Raw genomic sequence first — 21,276 nt, forward strand, 5'->3', positions numbered from 1 at the left:
CATTTTTTGTGTGCATCCGTTGTGTTTATATTAGTTTAAAATCACATTCAACAGCGCTTCATACATTCCTCTTTAGCTTCAACACCATATACCGTAGATTTAGATGACTGTGAGTGCTAGTAGCTCGTATATCCTAGCTCTTCTGTATTTGATTTTACACTCAAAGTAATTTTCAGTTTATACTTTTGTAAGGAAAGGAAAAAAAGCTAATAAAAGTTTAAAGTATTTAAGAAGTTAGGTTAACTATAAATGTTAACCTAAATCATGCTGCATACATTTATCACGACTTCTATTTAAAAGCCTACGCTTTTCCAAGCACTTTGATTCTGTGTCTCAAATGTAAAACAGCAATAAATTTTTAAATTTTACAATTGTTGAATTTGAGTTAAAAAGGAGAGAGAAGGCAAGAGAATAGGAAAGGAGAAAGAAGTGTAAGAACAAGAGAGAAGTAAGGAGACAATTTGTAGTGTTCATTAGGCGAACGGGTAATAAGCTATCAAACAATATAGTATTGTTGCCAGTTGTTATATATGTTATTATATTTACAGATATATACTGTTGCTAACATCAATATGTTTATAACTTTATCAAGCTGTAAACATTCGTCTAATGACAGATTTTTCTACACCCACCAAAGCTATTGCCTGGTTCAACGGGCATATAACATGTAACAAATTATATATATTATATATATATATATAGTCATAAACTTATCATATGCAAGTACTTGGTAAAATACCTACTTATGATTCTACCAGCTATCCTTTTGATAGTTGTTTGAATCATTTGAATTGTTACAGTTCCATTATTTTCTGTCAGCAGTTTTGTCAGCATCGAAAGATTTAGCACTGGGCGATGGAAAGGCAGAGAGACAGTTTGATTTTAAAGCTTTAGGTCTCACCTGTTTTTTTTTACTTTTATAATAAAATGTTAGTACTGGATCCCATACTGTTATTTTATATTTTGGAGTATATTTGTTTTTTTATTATTTCATAATGACTACAAAACACTATAAAAACTTGTGAATTCACAAAAATATTTAGAGATCAGCCAATCAGTGGTGAGGATTGGACGGGCTGTCAATCAAAACCATGTAACTGTCCAGTACTTTTAGTGGATCAACAAATTTTTATAACATTTATTTTTAGTTGAACATGGACATCTGCAAAATAATATAGAAAATCTTGTTAAAACCAAATAAGGAGTTGTATGCTCATACATACTAATGCAGTCTGCTATATCAAAGGTTTTACAGCACTTATCAGATATCACACTTTTTGATGTACTAAAAGTTTCCAACAAAATTAATTATATATTGCTAGATAAAAAATGTTAAGGTGACTCAACATCTATGCTATGAATTTCTATTACGTTTATGTTCATATATAAACTTATTTCCTCACTCTTATTAATCCAAGTTTGTGGTTGACTCAAGCTTGGGTCTCCTACCAGAGATTTGGAAGTTGGAGCGCTCAGCTCAATATTTTGTTCATTTCAAATAGCATACTTTTCTGCTACTCACTTGTTTGGATTGTTGCATGTATTTGCGCAAGCCACATTTGGCGTGCAGATGTTATTGCACATTATGTCCAATAACTATTGGAATTACAACTGCTCTTACATGCCAGCACTTTTCAATCTCTTCTCTGAATGGGAAATATTTTTCCATTTTCTCATTATCTTCGCTCGTTATGGTGTATACATTGAGTACTGTTATATCTGTCTTAGTAGCCCTCGTGCTCTCTTTGTCTACCCCTAGGGTTGATACTCTGAAAAAAACACCCACCTGGCTAGGCCCAGACTTGGATATTGTACCCCCATCAACTGGTTGGTCAATTTGGAATACACCCCTTAAACACTGGGAGTTCCCTAGGGGCGCCCAAGTTCCACACCCCCTCCCCATTAAAAAGTGTGGAGAAAGTTATGAGAAACATGGGCCCTTTCACTGGCTTGGCTGTGGAACCCCCCCCCCCCTCAAGTAGCAAATTCACTGACAGTGCCCCATGGTCTGAAAACCCCCTAAAACGTGATTTTTGGGCCGAGCCCCACAGGCCTTTTGGAAGAGAGTATCAACCCTGGGCGTCTACCACCATGATACCTATCTGGTTGGCTTGCCAAAATGGTCTTATCAGTCTGGATGTAGAAGGGCCAGAGGAGATTAGCATGGTCATCTCATTGACCTCTAGAGCTTCCCAGTATTTTTGTTTTAATTTATTGAAACCATACTTGTTGCAAAAAATCTTGTACGCTACACATGTGACATGATTATGCCACTCAGTGTATTCATTGCCTGCCAGCTGCAGCATCCACTAGTGATATCTTGGATGGTTTCAGATGCATTCTTGCAGTCTACATCTACGACCATTTTTAGTGTAATAGCTCTGCGTTTAGAGTTGCCTGGCTGGACGCATTTGTTTCTGAGCAGCCATGATTAGTGACTCTATATTGACCATTATATCACTTACTAAGACGGGACTAGGACAATGCATTGATCTCTCTTCTGTTGAAGGTATCCGTCATTAAGCTCTACCACTCAGTATTTTTCCTAGCCCTATATCAAATATTCACATTAGTTTGTTTCTTTAAAATCTGAATTATTTAAATGTGTGTATCTGCCATCTTCCATTCACTGTTTAAGTGGTAGGCTTACTGCTTAATTTCTACAAAACTCTGGTTTAAAGCATTTCCTTGAACTAGACTTTTGGTAAGCTTGTTGATTTACATTGAATACACGTATTAAAATAAATGTGAATTTTTAGTAGGCTATGGAGTCTTTGAAAAAGCATGATGATATAATTAGCTAGACTGATTCGGGGGAACGGCGCAAATACGCTTTGAAAATTTTGTAATTCGTGCGCAAGCATTGCTAGGCTAACAGACGTTGACTGTGAGAGTTGTGCACCTAGTGTAAACACGAGAGGATAATGAAAACAATAAGTTTAATCGTGCGAACATGTTTTAAATGTAATCGCCAGTAATCAAAAATATACAGTTAGTTCGCTTGCTAGGCAACAAACGAACACATTTGGTTCTACTTATATTATAAATATTTGTAACAAAATCTTTTATATTTTTACGTATTTTAGTTAAAAAAGTATTTTACTTTAGTAAAAAATATGTAAAACGTTTAATAATTATATAATATTATAGTCTTTGCTATCGCGAACGCTGTTTTTAAATTACAAAATGCGCAAAGCGTCTATCCCGTCTTTGCTATTCATGCGTGCAGCATAGTAATGTTTTTCATCTTTTTAAATGTCGTTTGATTTTAATGAAAACATTAGCATATGGATTGCAGTATATTGAATAAAACATAAATAGAATTAGTGTAAAGTTCAATTCGACAAATACATCAAGTAAACTGCGCAAAGGCGACGGTGTAAGTATAAATAAACTAAGAAGTAGTTGGTCTATAATTTGGAGTAAGGCGCTTGGAAAACACGTTTAGTGTGTGATAAAAACTGTTAATCAGTCAGATAGCGTTTTTGTTTCGGTAAATGTACGTCAAAGGTTTTGAAACTTCTGCAATATGTTTAGTACGTACGTTGTCATGAGTGGATGTGTAGAAATTATGTGAAGCTTAACTAATCCAAATCCACACACAACATCAGTGTTGAATTTGCTTTGTCATTTCATTCTATTTTGACTATGTTCAGTTTGTATACTTTTGCTTTGTCATGTAGGAACTAATTTGATTATTACTGGCTCAGGTACAAGTAAAGGTGTTAAGCTATTATAAGCAATACTGATTTTTACCAGTAAAAGGTACTTTTTATTCTACAAGTCCAACAATTAAAATACACAACTAACAAAATTCTAAACAATAATAGTAATGACAAAAGGTTAAAGCAGCCAATTAAAGCTACACCCTTATTCAAACAGTCTTGCTTGCTCGGTCATACGGCTGCGAGTTTCAACAGTCAGATGAGCGTCATGACAGTCCTTATATATAGAGGCTCGGTAGTTAAGATAGGGGAGTACACGAGGATCAGCTGTTGGAGAAGAAGGCTCTATAGGTGGAGAAGCAATAGAGGCTCCAGAGGCAGAGGAAAAAAGAGAGGGAGGCTCCAGAGGCAAAGGAACATGCCTCAGCAGGTGGAGGGAGCTTCAGCAGGTCCTTCAGGAAGGAGAGATAGATAGATCGACCACTAGATAGAGGCTGAGTCGTTGAAGCTGTTCTTTTTTATAAATGTCTCTGTTAGCCTGTAAGAAAGTGTTTAGACACTCAGGTTCTGTTCTTTATGTTGCAGAGCGTTAGCAATTGAGTGAACTTGTCATGAGAGTATAATGGTTGGAAATGATGACTAACTCCAATTGTCTTGGTCGTGTCTGGTACAAATCTGATATCTTTTAATGGTATTCTGGCATGTCAATTGATGTCTCTTTTCTTATGGGCTACTTCTACAGGAGGTTTCTAAGCTGCGTGTAGATGAGTATATGATGACTGTCTTTATTGCTGGTCCTCTAATGTATTAGGTGTCATATTCATTGTAATATTGCGTATGTCTCCGGTGTTTAGGTGTTTCTCCATTATGCTATCTGCTTTTGCTAATACTTCTATACAACAATGTCATATGGCACACGAACCTACCTGCAAACTAAATGGTGTATGGATTGTTTCACCTGTTACCGTTTGCAAAGGAAATGATTCTCGCAACTGCGATTCGATACGACATAAGGTTTTTATTCATCATGCATGCATATTAAATTCATCATTCAGCAGCAAATCATTAAATTAAAATTCATTTAATTGGTGTTTTCTTCTACACTGAGACACTAAAACTTGTTAGATATTGAATGTCTTTAAAAAAGGTTGTTGTTGATAATTGAACATTTATTGCTGTTGTAGTTATTTTTAATGCTTCTAGAAGCATTCTGGCTAATTGGTTTATCAGGAATTTTTGTTTATACCAACTGCAATTCAATAAACGTTGTAAAATATGACAAGAGAATTGCACATGTTAATGTAAATGTGACTTGAATCTATTTCAATGTGTGCGTGTGCATTGTGAAATTAAAGCTATTAAAATTCAGGAATGAAATATCCGTTTCATGCTGGATTTGATCTCGGAACCTCAAATATCAGGCTAAATATCTAGACTAAATAATACGGATAGTCGTGTACACAAATTAGTCTTTGGAATGTGCTAGGCTAATGGCAAGCAACTACATTACCTGCAACGGTTTATTGGCTGTTTTTACTACCTGTGCAACGCCAGGCATTCATCTAGTTGTAATACATTATAAAAATATAATAAATTTTCAAGAATAAAACTAGCAAAAAATGCCACGTTAAAAAGTGATCTCATAAAAAAGGCAAACTGTCTCTAAACATGCAAAGCTCATTTACATCTTTGAATGGAAAACCCTGTGACTGCTTTCTAAGAAGTCAAAAACTTGTATTTACATCTTTTGTGCTTAAGTTTTGAAGCTTCAATTGTTATTAAAGCGCAAGATGATTTTTTTTATTTGTAGTACTATCAAATTGTATTTTTGTTTAATAATGAAAGCGAAGTAATGTCATTATTCTAGTAATGTTAGTTTTAAACAATATGTAAACAATTTTATTGCACCATCTTTTTGATCACTCAATTTATAGTCAAGAAACTGCCGGTTCCCTTTGGTCACCACAAAACAGTTGAGCAAAAACACCGAGAGTTAACTACCAATGATATATATATTTAATGAATAAATATACATAGGCATACATGAATGACAGGCAATAAAAAAAGTACAAACATGCAGAAAGTAAGACTCTGCCAAAACGATCGAATCTTGCTCCTTATATATGCTTTCTTCTTTTTTATGCTCCGCCTACCTTTTTCTTTAATTTATGTTCAGCCTTCTTTTCGATTTCCTCGGTCGTTCGAGCATCGTCAACAGTGACTGGGGTTTCTTCGCTGACCGGAAGGCTCAGCACTGTGACCGTGGTGATCAGGGAAGTTAATCGGTTCGGCCCTGGTCACGGCCATAGTGATCTACCGTAACTCTGCAAAATTGTTTTTTGTCTGTTGTTTTCTTGGTTTACAATTCTGACCATAGATGTACACACACTCTTCATGAGCATTTCGTATATTTTAGATGGTATGTCTGATTACATATGTCTGTGGTTTATCACAGGAAAATTATGCAAAGCTGATCTCATCATCTTCAAACTTCTGTTAATTTCCTGATTTTCAGCCATGTTTCAAATGTATCTTTTTTGCGGGTTTTTTCACTAGTCTTGATCTACACAAATGAGAATTTTAAAATAGTGTAATAACTACACCTTTTTTTGAACCGTTGTAAAAGGCTCAGAAAAACTGTAACATTATTGGTTTTACTCAACGATGGTTACGTACAATTATGATCATAATTATGGGATCAACTAGCAATTTTTTTGTTGTTGTTTGTTATTCGTGACATAAACTTATTTTCTTCGTTATCACAAACCATACATACTATAATATTTGTATATATTTGAGAATCAAGTTTTATAGACACTTCCTGCCACCAAAAGTATTTTCAAGAAATATAATCTATTTACCAGGCACCTACTCTGTGATTGACAATAATCGCTGTTCAACTAAATATTATAATGTTACTAATACTTCAAAAGCCATTTACTTTTGTATAGTAACATGTATGCGTATGTTCCAAAATCATGGCGAATTGAGCCAATGTTATCAATGACTATAAACTTAATTTTTATTGGATTTTTTTATAATGTGCAAATACTGATATGTTACACCAAAACCAAAATAAAAAGGTAAATATCAAAAGATACTTAATAATATTCGTGTGTAGAACATCCTTAGCTTTCTATTGATGTGCAGAGTGCCACAATTCATCTATCAAATACTTAACAAACTATAAATTAATAACAAATAACGTGTTTATTTTAAGTGTTCTCATAATTACGATCACCATTGTAACACGTGACTAGTTCTGTAGCACTATTACAACTGAAGTTGTGATAGGTGTTTGTGTAGGTGTTTGCATCATCTCCACGGCATGATTTATGTATTAGTCTAAAATGGGGGAGGTTTCTGGCATATACCCTCAGTTTCAACTTCAATTAGTATATCAAGCTAGAGAAGAATTGTCTCAAAATACATAGTTCGGTTTTTTAGGATAATTGAAGGAAATTTCATTATGTCACTAGCTCTTATACTCACATACTTTCCATGGTTCCATTTTTCATAGTTTCCATGATTCAGAGTAGAAACAACTCTGTATCCATTCAAAGCATGGAAACGGAGTAATAGACAATATAAAAATCTTAAGTTTGTGCTGTAGAATTTAGATAACTTATGCTGACAGCTGTTTTTTAACCTGTCACTTGTTGCTGCTGAAAAATATTTTGTTCAAACCTTTGAATGCGAAAATAAATCTTTAGAAAACATCCATCAAGCAGGATGGGAAGAAAGGTAGACAGGCAGAAACCAGATAAAAGTGCATCAAGTGGTCATCATGAACATACTGAAGATGGAAGCAAATCACCAGGTATTTTCCTTATTCGTGTTTCACAGAATACTTCACTTCTCATGTTATATTTTTAAAAATGAATTTTATGCATTCAAGTTCCTTTACTTCTTTACCAAGTCGGCAAATGGTTTCATTTTATAACATAATGTCCGTATTGCTCAATGTGATTTCCATGGATGTTGCAGGAAACAGAAATGGTAAGACCTTGCTGTACATATACACTAATACTTTTGTATTGTTCAAATATATTATTCACTTGCTTTCCTAAGTACGTCAGATGTCACATTTACACTCTCTTGTTAGAATGTGAATAACTAGCAAATACGCGTAGGTCTTTCTATGGCTTGTTTATAACAAATGTCATGGGTTAGCATAGGGTCAGCATACGTACTGCCTTAATTCTTCTGCTTGCTGATTATGATTATTGTTGAGCGTAATTTGTGCTTTCTCTTGTTCTTGCTCAACTTGTACTATTAATATTTGATGTCGTAGCCGTGCTAGCTATTCTTGAGCGTGTTTAACTTTATAATCATGGGGAGGAGTTGTGATTGCTGATTTGGTGATTGGAAGAAATATTGAACAATTTTTGGCAATATTGAAGCAGTTGAAGATGCTATCAAACCGTCATAGTACAAGATCAAATCATTACTAACTCAAGATAGTCGGTCTCAAGTATACAGATACTAGCTGAATGCCCGGTCTCAAATAAACAGATATACAATAGCAAGCAGCATCGTGATTTGTCATCACTTATGCAGTTTGAAAAAACTCATAATACTTTGTTTTTACTTGTTAGCCTTGGTGCCAACGGGTCGGCTTTTATTCTCATTTAAATGAATAAATCATAACATACCTTTTGTTGTTTACTGGCTGAGAACTAGCAGTAGTAGTAAACTGAACTAGCTAACTGCGTTTCCTCTCGTGATCATGACTATTCAGAAAGGCAGTGTTTATTCTTCAATTCAGCACTATTATAGAGGCCGATTTTAAGCTAATTAAAATATAGATATAAAATATACTAAAAAACTAATATTTTTGCACTTATTTTAGAGCCATATGTTTGTACTGGGAAGTTTCAAGAAGATTTCAATGAGCTCTCCGCTCGTGCAAATCTTTACTATACTCCTCCGATTGCGGTGAGAGCAAAGCGTCCCGGAACACCGCCGCCTCCACCAGAAGCAAAGCCTGATAAAGGTGAAATAAGGCTATACGCAACATTAACACTCCATATTATGGATTAGTTGAAGACATAAAGTATGGCACTATTAACTTTAATCATATACAACTGAAGTGAACAGAAAGATTTAATAATCTGGCAGGTTGTATTTGTACTTACAATTGAACTTTATAATTTTTAGTGATCATCAATAATAAATCAATTATCATTGATGTCATCATGCTTCGCGCATGCTTGGAAATTAGCTGAAATTTTTGTCCACATAGCTCATTCTTTAGAGTGTTTAGTTTATTCTACTGCTTTTGCTTGCTTGTAAATAGTTTTTTTAATTTTCAGGAGGAAAAGAAAGAGGTAAAAAAGGAACAGAGACTGTAGTGGCCCCACCTCCGGAACCCGAAACGCTTACAGAAGACGGGGAGCCACCGGAGCCTCCTCCAAAAACATATGTCATTAAGGAGAGGTTTGAGTATTTCAAGCCTAGTATTCAAGTAAGTTGCCTGTCATGTTAAATGCTACAAATAGATCAAAAATAACTAAGTTTGATATTTTAACAGGAAATAGTTTTGTCGTAATTTTTACATCATTAATTTTATGCATTACTTTGCATACAAAGATGTGATGTGTTGAAAACTGTTGTGTGGTAATTGATGTTGTTTGTGTGACAATCACTTTAATGCTGACCAGCCATGGTGACTCCTTTCTTCACATCATTGCGTTCTCCACTTTTTTATTACTTTGGCCTGCTACAGGTGGAGATGGACCACCCAGAAAAGCATGACACCGTCACCGAGGTGTTTGTTAGAGGTTGGAAAATCGATGATACTATGATGAACATTTTTAGGCAATGCTTTCCAAGCATGGAGAGGCTACACAGCATCAAGTATGTCACACGGTTCTGTACAGTTTTCGACATGAATTCATTTAGAAGAGTTATCTTTTCAATTGATTTTAGCAGTCAGGAGAGGAAAACCCCTCACTTAATGTATCAGCTGTCATTTTCTACAGCTGTAATACATGTAATATTATTTTTCCCATATAACGATGAGGTGTTGCATCATAACTACTAGTATCCTGAAAGCCTAGTGTGACACGAGAGATCATCAGGTGTAATAAGTATACATACAAGTATTAAGGATTGCTCATGGGTGGTTCAGTGTTACAGTTGTTAGTGTTGGTTTCCAACGTCAAAAATCGGCAATTCAAATTCTGTTTGGTGCCATCTTTTTTTGCAAACTCTAACTGTGGCATCAGACAGACAGGTATAAGTCTTATTATAGTAAAAATTATAAACTCCGTTTAGTTTTGAGATGCAAGATATTTTTTTAGTTCATCAGCTTCAATGAGAGTTCCAATTGCTCTAGTGTGTTAATTACACATTGCTTGAAGAGAACCCTCAACAATAGATGTCTATGTAGATGAGGTCGATTTACATGGCATTTTACTTGTCACCAATTCTCATTTTACAAACTTTTTAAACACTTGAATTGCCTCTGCCTCTTATACAGAGTTAAGATTTGGGCTTTATTTATATATGCAGTTTGAGCTGCCTTGTTTTTACTCTTTGGCCTAAATTTTATTTAATATCAGAGAAATAACAGCTATTTCTATCTGTTATCGAATTTTGTTGAATATTTTATAATTTTAATAATGATTCTCATCTTGACTATTTTTTTGAGCAATACGTAGAACCTGTGTTTGCTTACAGTTTCTGGAATGCCGGACTCACAGAAGAGACCCTGAGGCTACTTGGTACTTTCCTGCCAAGCTGTGCAAACGTAAAGACTCTATTCATTGAAGGAAACACACCGGCAATAAAGGCTGAGAATTATCAGGTGTTGCTGAGAGAAGACAGCCTTCTGCTCAACCTTTCCTTGAGGCACAATGGCATCACTGATCTTGGGGCAAAAAACATTGCCACTGTATGTACTATGTCTTCATAACAGAGAGGCGATATTCACTGCTCAGCTAATGATTTTTCCTTCAAAAAAATAAAACTAAATAATTCTCTACTCTGTATTTATAAACAATAGTAGTTGGCAATTTCTTGACGTTGTCTAAAGCTCTATTAAATATTTGAAGATAATGGAACATTCAGTTAAATTTGGAGCTGTCTCCTTTTTTATTATTGGTATATAAGTGTTTGATTAAAAGCTGTGTAGTTTCTAGAGGACATTTAAACTAGCAGATATGGACGAGTATTTAGGATTACAGTAAACTGAGTCTGTCTTACCTTTTCTAGATGCTAGGAAACTTTAAGAGTTCAAACAGCAAACTAACCTCCCTCAATCTTGCTGGAAACAGTATCGGAGATGCGGGAGGCAAGGCCATTGCAGAGGTACTTAAACTTTTGATGCATTTAGCAAATAACTATGAATTAATTTGAACTAACCGTCATGTAAAATAACAACCTGTGTGTAGGTATCGGACTGACAACTTTGTTCTCTACAATTCTCTAAACAAGTTTTCGCTTAATAGAAAGGTTTTTAGACCTTTAGACATCATTGCTCATAGATGGTGTGCAGCTAATAGAAGTTGGTACAATCTATGTACCGAAAGGCAGAGCAAAAAGCGTTTCATAATTGGTGTTGCACTCATAGAGTTACGCTTTTTCTTTGTTATTTATTTGTTGTATTTGGCTTTGCAACATTCTTTCATTAAAAATAGTTTCAATTAGTACTAAAGTTTGTATAGAATCTCTATTTTTATAGTGCTGATTTAACTCTTGAGTTTAATCAAACTACTATTTGAAACTTGATATTTACATTGCTTTTTAATGCGACTAGTGAAAAATAAGTTGAAATTTTCTGTAGCCTGGGGCAATAACTCTGATTTGTTTCACAAACTAACAGTTCTCCATTACTGTTTATATCGTAAAGAGGTATTCCATGTACATGTATTCCATTTCTGCATAACAATAAGTTGTTGTCTCCTCATTCTAACAGCTTCCAGCTAAGTGTTTCCTGTCTTCCTTGTACTGCATTGTGTCAGCCATCACTAGGGCTACGTAGTCCAGCGCTGCCTCTAATGTTGCTTCTGAATGTAGAAGTTAGCCATATTTTTATTAATATTTTTTATTAATCTGAAAAGGCAGTTTAAGCTACAAGAAAATCTGATATCTACTTATGTTGTGCAACCTGTTGCCCATATTCTACAATCGAGTAATTCAAACACAACGCTAGACCATTTACTCTTCTTATAGGTCAAGTTTGTATGCTGCATCTATGCACACAAGTCGTCATAGCAACAGGAATATCTATGCTCAGCTAGAAATATTTGCTGTTTGTTTGGAAATTTTTAATAACTAAACGATTGTATTATATTTTCAATCCCAAATTTATTTATTCAGGCTCTGAAGATGAATAGAACTCTCCTCAGTCTATCATTAGCCCAAAATCACTTAACAGATGTGGGTGCCAAAGATTTAGCTCAAGCTCTCAAGTTCTTCCCCCTTACTCATGAGCAAATCGTTGAGCGAAGGAAGCTTAAATCCGAAAAAGGTGGAGGATTGGATGGAGGCAAGTCTCCCCCTCAAAGTAGGCGCGCTGACAGTAAAGACAGACCCGGAAGTCATCGTAGCAACAGCCATCTTGGAACAAGAGATAAGAGAGACAAGTCTTCTAAAAAAAAGGTGAGAAGATTGTTTAAAAGAGTGACCACTTACTCATTTTGTCATACGAGTGAAATGGGCAACTTACTTTTAATCAGGAGTTATTTCCTCTTGGTATCAAGAAAAAATAACTCCCAGATTTAAGTTTATAGTCATTCATCAAACATGTGCATAAGTAGTAACATAGGTAAATGACAAACGCAAGGTATTTGGGATTTGACTGGCTACTAGCAGAACTAAAGTAAATTACTGCTATGAATGATGCATTGTTACTGCTTCATTCTCTTACGGCCGAGGCTTGTGTGGAACTTGGATAACGACGATAAATAAGATTTATTTCTCTTCTAATATCTAATAAAGATTTAGCAAAATTAATAAAATTTAAAATTTTTTAGAAACTTGGAAAATTAATATTTTTGACAAATAAGATAAATATTTGTCCGAAAAACACATTTAGTACGAATATAGGTATTTGGGTGTCAATACCACATTTTATTCCTATGTATTGCTAAGCTTTTTATGTATACCAGAACCCTGAAAAATCGTTAGGTGTGCTGATAAAGCACAAAGAGTAGGATAGCCTGACTATTCAGAAGTGCTGGGCAATAAATTATCCCAGGTGTCAGAGTGTTGAGTTAGTAAGCTGAATTTTATGAGTACTAATCCTGAATGATACAATCATTTTTCCAATCCGCAATCGTTGTTTCAGACAGACGGATGTCTAATTATAGTCTAGATTGTGTACTAATGTCTATCAATATGAGCGATATTATGTTGTTATTGCAGCGCTTCCTAAGTCAGCAAAGTCTATCAAGAGTTGTGTTAGTTTTATCCATAGATATATATACCTATGGTATATAGGTATATATATCTATGGTTTTATCAAACTGGTCTATATATCAAAATAGACATTCCATTTTAGTTGCAGTGAATTATGGAAACAGTCAACTTTTTTCAAATTTTCACAATGTTTGCTTGTAGGAAGTAATGTATAGCTTGCAGTGAAATTGCAGATTTTGCAGCATCTAAACACACCAACAGAGGGCAGGCCGGAAGTGAAAAATGGGTTTAAAAATAAAATAGCAAAAAGTTATTACTGTGTTGAGTTTGTGAAATGCTGGTGTCACTCCTCCTTTACAAGTGTTGCACAATTTCTCAAAGCATTATCAAAGGTGGGTATTGTGAGAAGTTGAAAGAGCTGTTAGCTCTGCAAACTTTCATAATATATTACTGTTTACGGGATTATGACTGTTTTAATAGGATGACAAAAATGAAACTAAAGGAACAGTAAAAGGAGGAAAGGTGAAAGAAGCAGATAAAACTCAGGGTGGTAAGAAAGATGGGACGAAAGGAGGCAAAGGTTGGTGACTGCCTAATTGTTATATTTTACACTTTGTGATATGTTGCTTTGATGTATAACTATTGTTCATCTAATATTAGTGTTTGTACTATCTGTTTCTGTTGAACTGCACATTTCTGCTGGGGGTGCAGATCAATAAAGCGATGAAGGCTATTACTTTGATTTGCTGCAAGTGCTGTCGTTGTGATAAAACAGGAGACGTACTGACTAGTAGATGTACTGACTGGTAGATGTACTGACTAGTAGATGTACTGACTAGTAGATGTACTGACTAGTAGATGTACTGACTAGTAGATGTACTGACTAGTAGATATACTGACTAGTAGGTATACTGACCAGTTGATATACTGACTAGTAGATGTACTGACTAGTGGATATACTGACTAGTAGATGTACTGACTGGTAGATGTACTGACTAGTAGATGTACTGACTAGTAGATGTACTGACTAGTAGATGTACTGACTAGTAGATATACTGACTAGTAGGTATACTGACCAGTTGATATACTGACTAGTAGATGTACTGACTAGTGGATATACTGACTAGTAGATGTACTGACTGGTAGATGTACTGACTAGTATATGTACTGACTAGTAGATGTACTGACTAGTAGATGTACTGACTAGTAGATACTGACTAGTAGATGTACTGACTAGTAGATATACTGACTAGTAGGTATACTGACACCAGTTGATATACTGACTAGTAGATGTACTGACTAGTTGATGTACTGACTAGTTGATGTACTGACTAGTAGATATACTGACTAGTAGATGTACTGACTAGTAGATGTACTGACTAGTTGATGTACTGACTAGTTGATGTACTGACTAGTAGATATACTGACTAGTAGATGTACTGACTAGGAGATATACTGACTAGTAGATGTACTGACTAGTGGATATACTGACTAGTTGATGTACTGACTAGTAGATATACTGACTAGTTGATGTACTGACTGGTAGATGTACTGACCAGTTGATATACTGACTAGTAGATGTACTGACTAGTGGATATACTGACTAGTAGATGTACTGACTGGTAGATGTACTGACTAGTATATGTACTGACTAGTAGATGTACTGACTAGTAGATGTACTGACTAGTAGATGTACTGACTAGTGGATATACTGACTAGTTGATGTACTGACTAGTAGATATACTGACTAGTTGATGTACTGACTAGTTGATGTACTGACTAGTAGATGTACTGACTAGTAGATGTACTGACTAGTAGATGTACTGACTAGTAGATATACTGACTAGTAGATGTACTGACTAGTAGATATACTGACTAGTAGATGTACTGACTAGTTGATATACTGACTACTAAAAGTATTGATGGATGTTTGAGCCTAAACAATTTTAGCTGTTTGTTTTTGCTTGGGCAGCGTCTTTGATACTCAAGGCTGTCATAGGTAATGCGCTGTCGGCTTTAAGATGGCTTTTGTTTAATTAGCTATGTATGTAGAATGTCCTCCTCTTGCATATCCAGTCCCCATTACTGCCAGATCATGTTTTCCTTTTACCACCTTTTCCTTAAACACCAGCACCTATCTAGAATATCGTCAGCAAGTTTTTAAAGCTGATTTCTTACTGACAATTCTAAACTAAATTAAGTGGGAGTATTGTTTGTCAGGATCTGCCTTATGCCGATCTTTGCCACCACCACTTTTAACCTGGATCACAACTGTAGAGAGAGCATATAAGATTTTTTACAGTAATGTAATCCTTGCACACAGTGAAGATGTTGGCATTACAAGACAACTAGATTTGTGTCACACCAGCATGTCATTTTCAAATTTTGGTTGTCTAACCATTGTTGCTTGTAGCCTTTCTGGGTCTATCCTACTGTCACAGAGTTGTGTTCTCTATGTAATTTCCTGGTACCTGCCTATTTTGTTTTCCTCTATGTTTTACCGCTATGCTTTCCTATGATTTCTGATGTCTGCTGTAATTGTGTCATTGTGTTGTTCTGCTTGAGTGTTTTCAAAAAGTTTTCTACATTTGGCTATACAAATTACTACAGCTTGAAGCTTTTTTGCTTAGCCTATGGTTTCTGGCTAATGATTATTCTATATTCATTTATGATGCTTGTAGCCGCAACAGCGGAAACAACCAAGGCTACAAAAGGAAAGGATAAAAAAGGTGGTAAAGGGCAGACAAAGGGAAACACCCCCAATGAACCTGAGGTATGCCAAGTAATTCATAACAGTCAAATGTAGCAGGGAGTTGATAGGTCCCATAGATACTGTTATACACATTACTTTGAGGTAATAACTAGCATCAAATTTTAAATTTTGCTATTTTTAATCTTCTATTATTAAGTTTTTTTAAATAGCCTACTTCTTCTCATTATGGCTTTAATTTTATTGGGTATTTAAGGCTAACATTTTATCAATCGTTTGGCTTCGATAAAAATAGCCCGATTATTGTTTTACACTGATGTGGAACATTAAAACAGTTCTCTTTATAGTTACATTAAAAGAAATTTAATACACTTCATTTGGTACAAATAATACAAAGGTTGGTATAGAGAGACTTTTGGAACCGTATGATAGCTTTTGATACATTTTCTGTTGCAAAAGTGAGTCTCGTTATTAGTGAAGTACACTGCAAGCATCTTAAAATCACTGGAATGCTTAATGGTCTGGCGCAATATTAAGTAATAGTGAGAGAACTAAAAAGTAACTTAGCAACATTTTTCTGCCCAACGATCCACCGTTTGAAGGTCATTAATATTTGTTAGGAATAAATAGCTATTCGCTTGCAGGTATTATAATATATACGCTTATTAGGATAATATCTGGTTCAACAAGATGGCTAATGTAAAAATTGATATTTAGTTCTCGACATTTATTCATAATCGTTAGAGTAGACATTATTGTTGTAGTAGTACTGTGCTTGGCTTGCTTAAGGGAGCTTTCGGATTTTCTATGCCTACCCTAGATATGTGAATTCTTACTCTAGAGGTATGAGCTCCTACCCTAGAGGTATGAGTTCCTACTCTAGAGGTATGAGTTCCTACCCTAAAGGGGTGAACTCCTGCCCTAGAGGTATGAGCTCGATGAAATGTAGAAAAAATATAGCGGAATTGGATATGCAATAACCATTTCTATACTCATGTAATTTTTACGTAATTGAAATTATCCTTTCCACGCGGCATTTAGTAATACGTGGCCATTTACTTTATTCATTAACTTGGCATTATCCTCTCTGAGCTGCTTTCAGCATTATGTGGCTGATTACTCTATTAATGGCTTGTGTATACATGTGGCAATCATTTGGTTTTGTAGCCAAAACATTAAGATATAGTAAAGTCCTCAAACTACAGTTTTGAATAATTCATAACCACACTTTCGCTTGTTCGCTTTCAGCGGACTTTACCTGAGTCAGTTATTTTGTATCATTGTGGTAATCAAGGCAAAAACTACCGTAATTTCCCAAAATTGTGCTCAATTATCGTGTATCGTTGCGGTAATCAAGGCAAAAACTACAGTAATTGTTCCAAATTTGTGAGGGGTTTACGCCTATATACTCAATCCATACCTCCTGCGTGTAAGGATTCCGAAAGCTCCCTTAGTGATTTCCTGGAATGGCTGCCCTGCTTTGATCCTCTGCATAAGCTGTATTTGTTTATTCTTTCAGAGCAGTTCCTCGGTAAATAAAGCTCAAGCTTGTCTATTCTTTATTTGTATTCTAACCATCCTCTTTATTCCCAATTTACCTTGTTCTGTGTAATCTCCATGTCTATGCAGACATTGCCTATGATCCTGCGAGTTAATGACTACTTGATCTGCTTAAATACTTGATTCATTGTAGTGTCAGATAATTGCTAGTTGGTCACATGATCACATGATGTCATTGATGGTTTTATGTATGTGATAAAGATCAGTTTAAAAGTCCAACCTTTCCCGACCTTGATTGTCCTTGACCTAAGCGTTGTTTGGTCATTTGTATGTTATATAATACTAGCAGTTTGTTTGAAGTTGTCTTACCTTTGCTATAAACACTATTTAAAATTAGCAGAGTGAGCTGGTAAACTTTTGCCAATGGTCAGGGGCCTCCCCTCCCCCCTCTAACCTCATCTCTTTTTCTGTTTCATCAGAGCGACTCAAGCAAAAAGAAGGTATAGCTGCACATTCTGGTTGATGGTTCTTGTGAGCTATTCATATTTACTTGTTGTTATGGTTATGCGTGAGGGTTCAAGGTCAACGGCGTCTTTGTGACCATATACTCCATCCTGTATAATTACTCGCACAGCACAGAAATGAACAGCTTTCACTTTTCTTGTACATTCAGTATTTTACTATGCGCACTCGTATGCACTAAATCACCTGATCTATGCGCACTTTATGGCGAACAAGTCTGTCTGTTATGAAATCTCGTCTCGGAGTGTCTGTTGGTTTATTGTCTGCTCTTTCTTGCTCTCTCAACTATTGTCTACTGTCACCGTAGTCGTAACACTGTTCTCAGGCTAGATATTTGCTCTGCTTACCGTAATGTGACTGTTTATAGCCTGAGGCCTCCGATATTGTTCACCCCTTGCTGGAAACTACAGAGATTATCGAAGATCAGCTCTGCATACCAGGCAACAGGATATTGATCAACCTTAACTTACAACGTACGTTTTTGTATATTGCCAGAATATTGTCGTGGAATATTGCAAGAGCCTGGAATATTTCAGAAACATAATACAGTCAAACATGGATAACTCGTCCACGGATAGCTCGAACACATGGTTAATTCGAACGGTTTCTTTGGTCTGTTCCCACGTAATGATAAATTGCTATAGATAACTCGAACTCAACACTGTTAATTCGAACTGTTTTTTTGCCCAACGGCTACCGAAACGGTTGTTATCTCTTTAGAAAATCACTTTATTCAAAGCCATAGAGATAAACTTCATCTTTTCGTAATTCATAAGCGTCGTTATTACCACCATCGGCAAAATATTTTTGTCAACGACTTTTCTAAAGGTTTGGTGAAATTTGATTTATACTGCTATACGATGAATAGCACGGGCTAGCCGGGTCACGCGCGCAAGGATTTTCGCCACGCACATACAAAACAAAAATCGCATGTTGTTTTTGTTTTCTATGTGCGTGGCGAAAATCCTTGAGTGCGTGACCCGGCTAGCCTGTGATGAATAGTTTTCCGACGTTGATTCCGTGTTGAATCAACGTCGGAATGTTGAATGTTTAAAACGTCTTAAAAATTGTTGTAATTAAACGTATATGTTGTCTTAGCTACAAAAAATATTCATCGTTTGACCTAAACACAGAATACGTGTGTACATTCAATAAGTATCTATTAAAAAAGCGTGAGTGATATAGAATGTACCGTAAAACCTCGTAAAACTTCTAATTGAACTGCCTCGGAGTGTTGCTCTTAACGAATCCCAGGTAAAGTAAGGTAATGTTTGCATAAACTTCAAGAAAAAACGGCAAAATTGATCGTGGGTAAAACCCCAAAAGAAAAAAAATGTCTTTTCTTTTGAGCATTTCAACAACGATCAAGTTTTGCCAATGTCAATCTGAAAAACGTCCTGGCAATAACATCACCTCAAACAGCAAACCAATCTCAAGTGATAGAAAAATCTCTATACTTTTTCATAAAAACGTTTTAAACTTTACATTAGAAGCATTTAATTCGAAACAAGCCATTTGTGCTTTTGATTTATATTATAGTTTGTATATGTACATGTATCTACTAATAAATAAATAAATATATGGGCTTGTGACAGTGCTCTGATAACTTGAACGCTCTGATAATTCGAACACTTTTGCTCGGTCCCGTGAAGTTCGAGTTATCCATGTTTGACTGTATCTCATTTTTTGACGACTTAAGATTTCTTCAAGGTCATTGCTAAAGTTATCAAATATGAAAAGCTAACTTGGTTTTCTAAGCGTACCAATAGCACTCCAATTAATCGTGCATGTCAATTTTAAATTGCAATGAACTACTGATCAAAACCTACACACGTATCTTATGGTCTTTGTATCAGGGAACAGAATTGGTGCAGAAGGGATTAACGCATTCAAGAAGGCTATTCAGTATCAAGATACCATATTAAGTGAGACTCCAAAAGGTCAAGGAACTGGGCTTATGAGACTCATCATCAATGTGAGTAGCCTTAGTGACTCGCTAAAGGTTGTGCATAGCCCTAGGTTCACTCAGTTGTCATGGTAACAATACAGTACATCTTAATACAGAATAGGGACCAACATGTAATTAACTATTTGTCATGGCCAAAATACCGAATTGTTGCATCTTTTTGTGTGTTTTTAAACATATTCATGTACATATTTTTATGTATCTGTTCAGATAGTCCTTTTTCTTTGATCTTTGTATCATTATTCACGGCTCTCTCTCAGTTCAACGACCTCTGCAATGGTCAGCTGGCCTTTAAGTTAGCAGAGGCAGAAGCTCAAAGACAGGAAACTCTTATACCTCAGGCTAAAATTCCTGTCACTCCTTCTACTACCAGACAATCTGGATTGATTAGGGGAACCAGTGAGCTCTTTTCTTGCTCTCGCTCTCTCCGCTTCAGTTCCACTGTTCATGCTTACTACAATCGTGTCACCCGTTCGCTGGGAAATAGATAATTACATAGCATACTTCTGATTTAGTTCCATCACTAAATTTCTTTTGTAAATTCAAACCTTCTGTGTGAAACACATTGAAACATTTGATTGCCACTTTTTACAGATTTGCTTGTTTGTAAAAATTCTACCCGTAAGCACAAGCGTAACTCAATATTAACAATATGGCTGAAACAGTACTTCACCAGAGAGAACCAGTCTGTAAACACTTTTGCAGTTACACGTTACGTGGTAGTGTCGTCCCTACTGATATTGTTGTATTACATCTCACTGCTGAGTGTGTTCTAAGGTTTAATTGTCATCTAATAAATTATCACTAGGCTAATGTATTTTTTTACCTTAAATTTTCGCTAAAATATTGAAAAGGCCAAACAAACAGTAAAACTGTTATATTGCAGCTATCCATTTTATTAGACAATCAGCAAAAGTCATTTGCTCTATTTTAACATTTTCTGGTTATTTTATTAAAAACTCGGGATTTTAATGAAGGCAATTTAATCAAACTTGAAATATCTCAGTTTGATAACTCTAGTGAAATTCAAACCATCTGCTGGACATACCGCGCTTGTACAGTTCATCAATGTTTGCAGAGAAACATTCTCGCCGCTAGCTCTGATGAGATGAGGTCATTAACAGAAGTCATGCTCCGGAAGGATCCGTTCTACAAGCCTTCTGCCACACCTGACCCTGATCAGGAAGCTTCCGCAGAGAAAGCTCGATAAACCTTTATTAGCACAATTCTGCTCTAACTGGTGTCGAGTTGTCTATACCTTTTAGGGTAAACGACTTCAGAGTTATGAAGTTTTGGAGTGCAGGATAAAAATCAATATATAATTATATTGTGAAAGTTATTTATTTTAAAAATCTTTTAAGGCAATGTCATTATGTAGATAATCATTTATATATAAGGCTAGATCTTGTAAATCACAAAAATAAAGCATATGTCAGAGAAGAACACAGTTTCACTCCAACATAAAGAGTTAGATGCCTACCTCAAATGGCACAGCCAACTAATGCAATTACGTTCAACAGCAGTAAAAGCTTTAGAGATATAAAACT

General features: G+C 35.5%; 1 protein-coding gene across 2 annotated transcripts; it reads left to right on the forward strand.

The window, feature by feature from the left end:
- Positions 1 to 3,270: 3,270 nt before the first annotated feature.
- On the forward strand, positions 3,271 to 20,942 carry LOC137399257 (leucine-rich repeat-containing protein 71-like). 2 transcript variants are annotated; one of them, XM_068085287.1, is made up of 14 exons: positions 3,271 to 3,379; positions 7,379 to 7,485; positions 7,653 to 7,664; positions 8,518 to 8,661; positions 8,981 to 9,132; positions 9,394 to 9,524; positions 10,350 to 10,563; positions 10,884 to 10,979; positions 11,991 to 12,272; positions 13,512 to 13,611; positions 15,713 to 15,804; positions 18,131 to 18,236; positions 19,620 to 19,738; positions 20,808 to 20,942. In XM_068085287.1, the coding sequence occupies exons 2-14, from the start codon at positions 7,398 to 7,400 to the stop codon at positions 20,937 to 20,939; spliced, it is 1,668 nt and encodes a 555-aa protein (XP_067941388.1). In that variant the 5' UTR covers positions 3,271 to 3,379; positions 7,379 to 7,397; the 3' UTR covers positions 20,940 to 20,942. The 2 variants fall into 2 exon arrangements, with proteins under 2 accessions (XP_067941388.1, XP_067941389.1); XM_068085288.1 differs by lacking the exon at positions 7,653 to 7,664.
- Positions 20,943 to 21,276: the final 334 nt, after the last annotated feature.

Source organism: Watersipora subatra, chromosome 7 (assembly GCF_963576615.1).
Source record: "Watersipora subatra chromosome 7, tzWatSuba1.1, whole genome shotgun sequence".
In the NCBI taxonomy this organism is placed as follows: Eukaryota; Metazoa; Bryozoa; class Gymnolaemata; order Cheilostomatida; family Watersiporidae; genus Watersipora; species Watersipora subatra.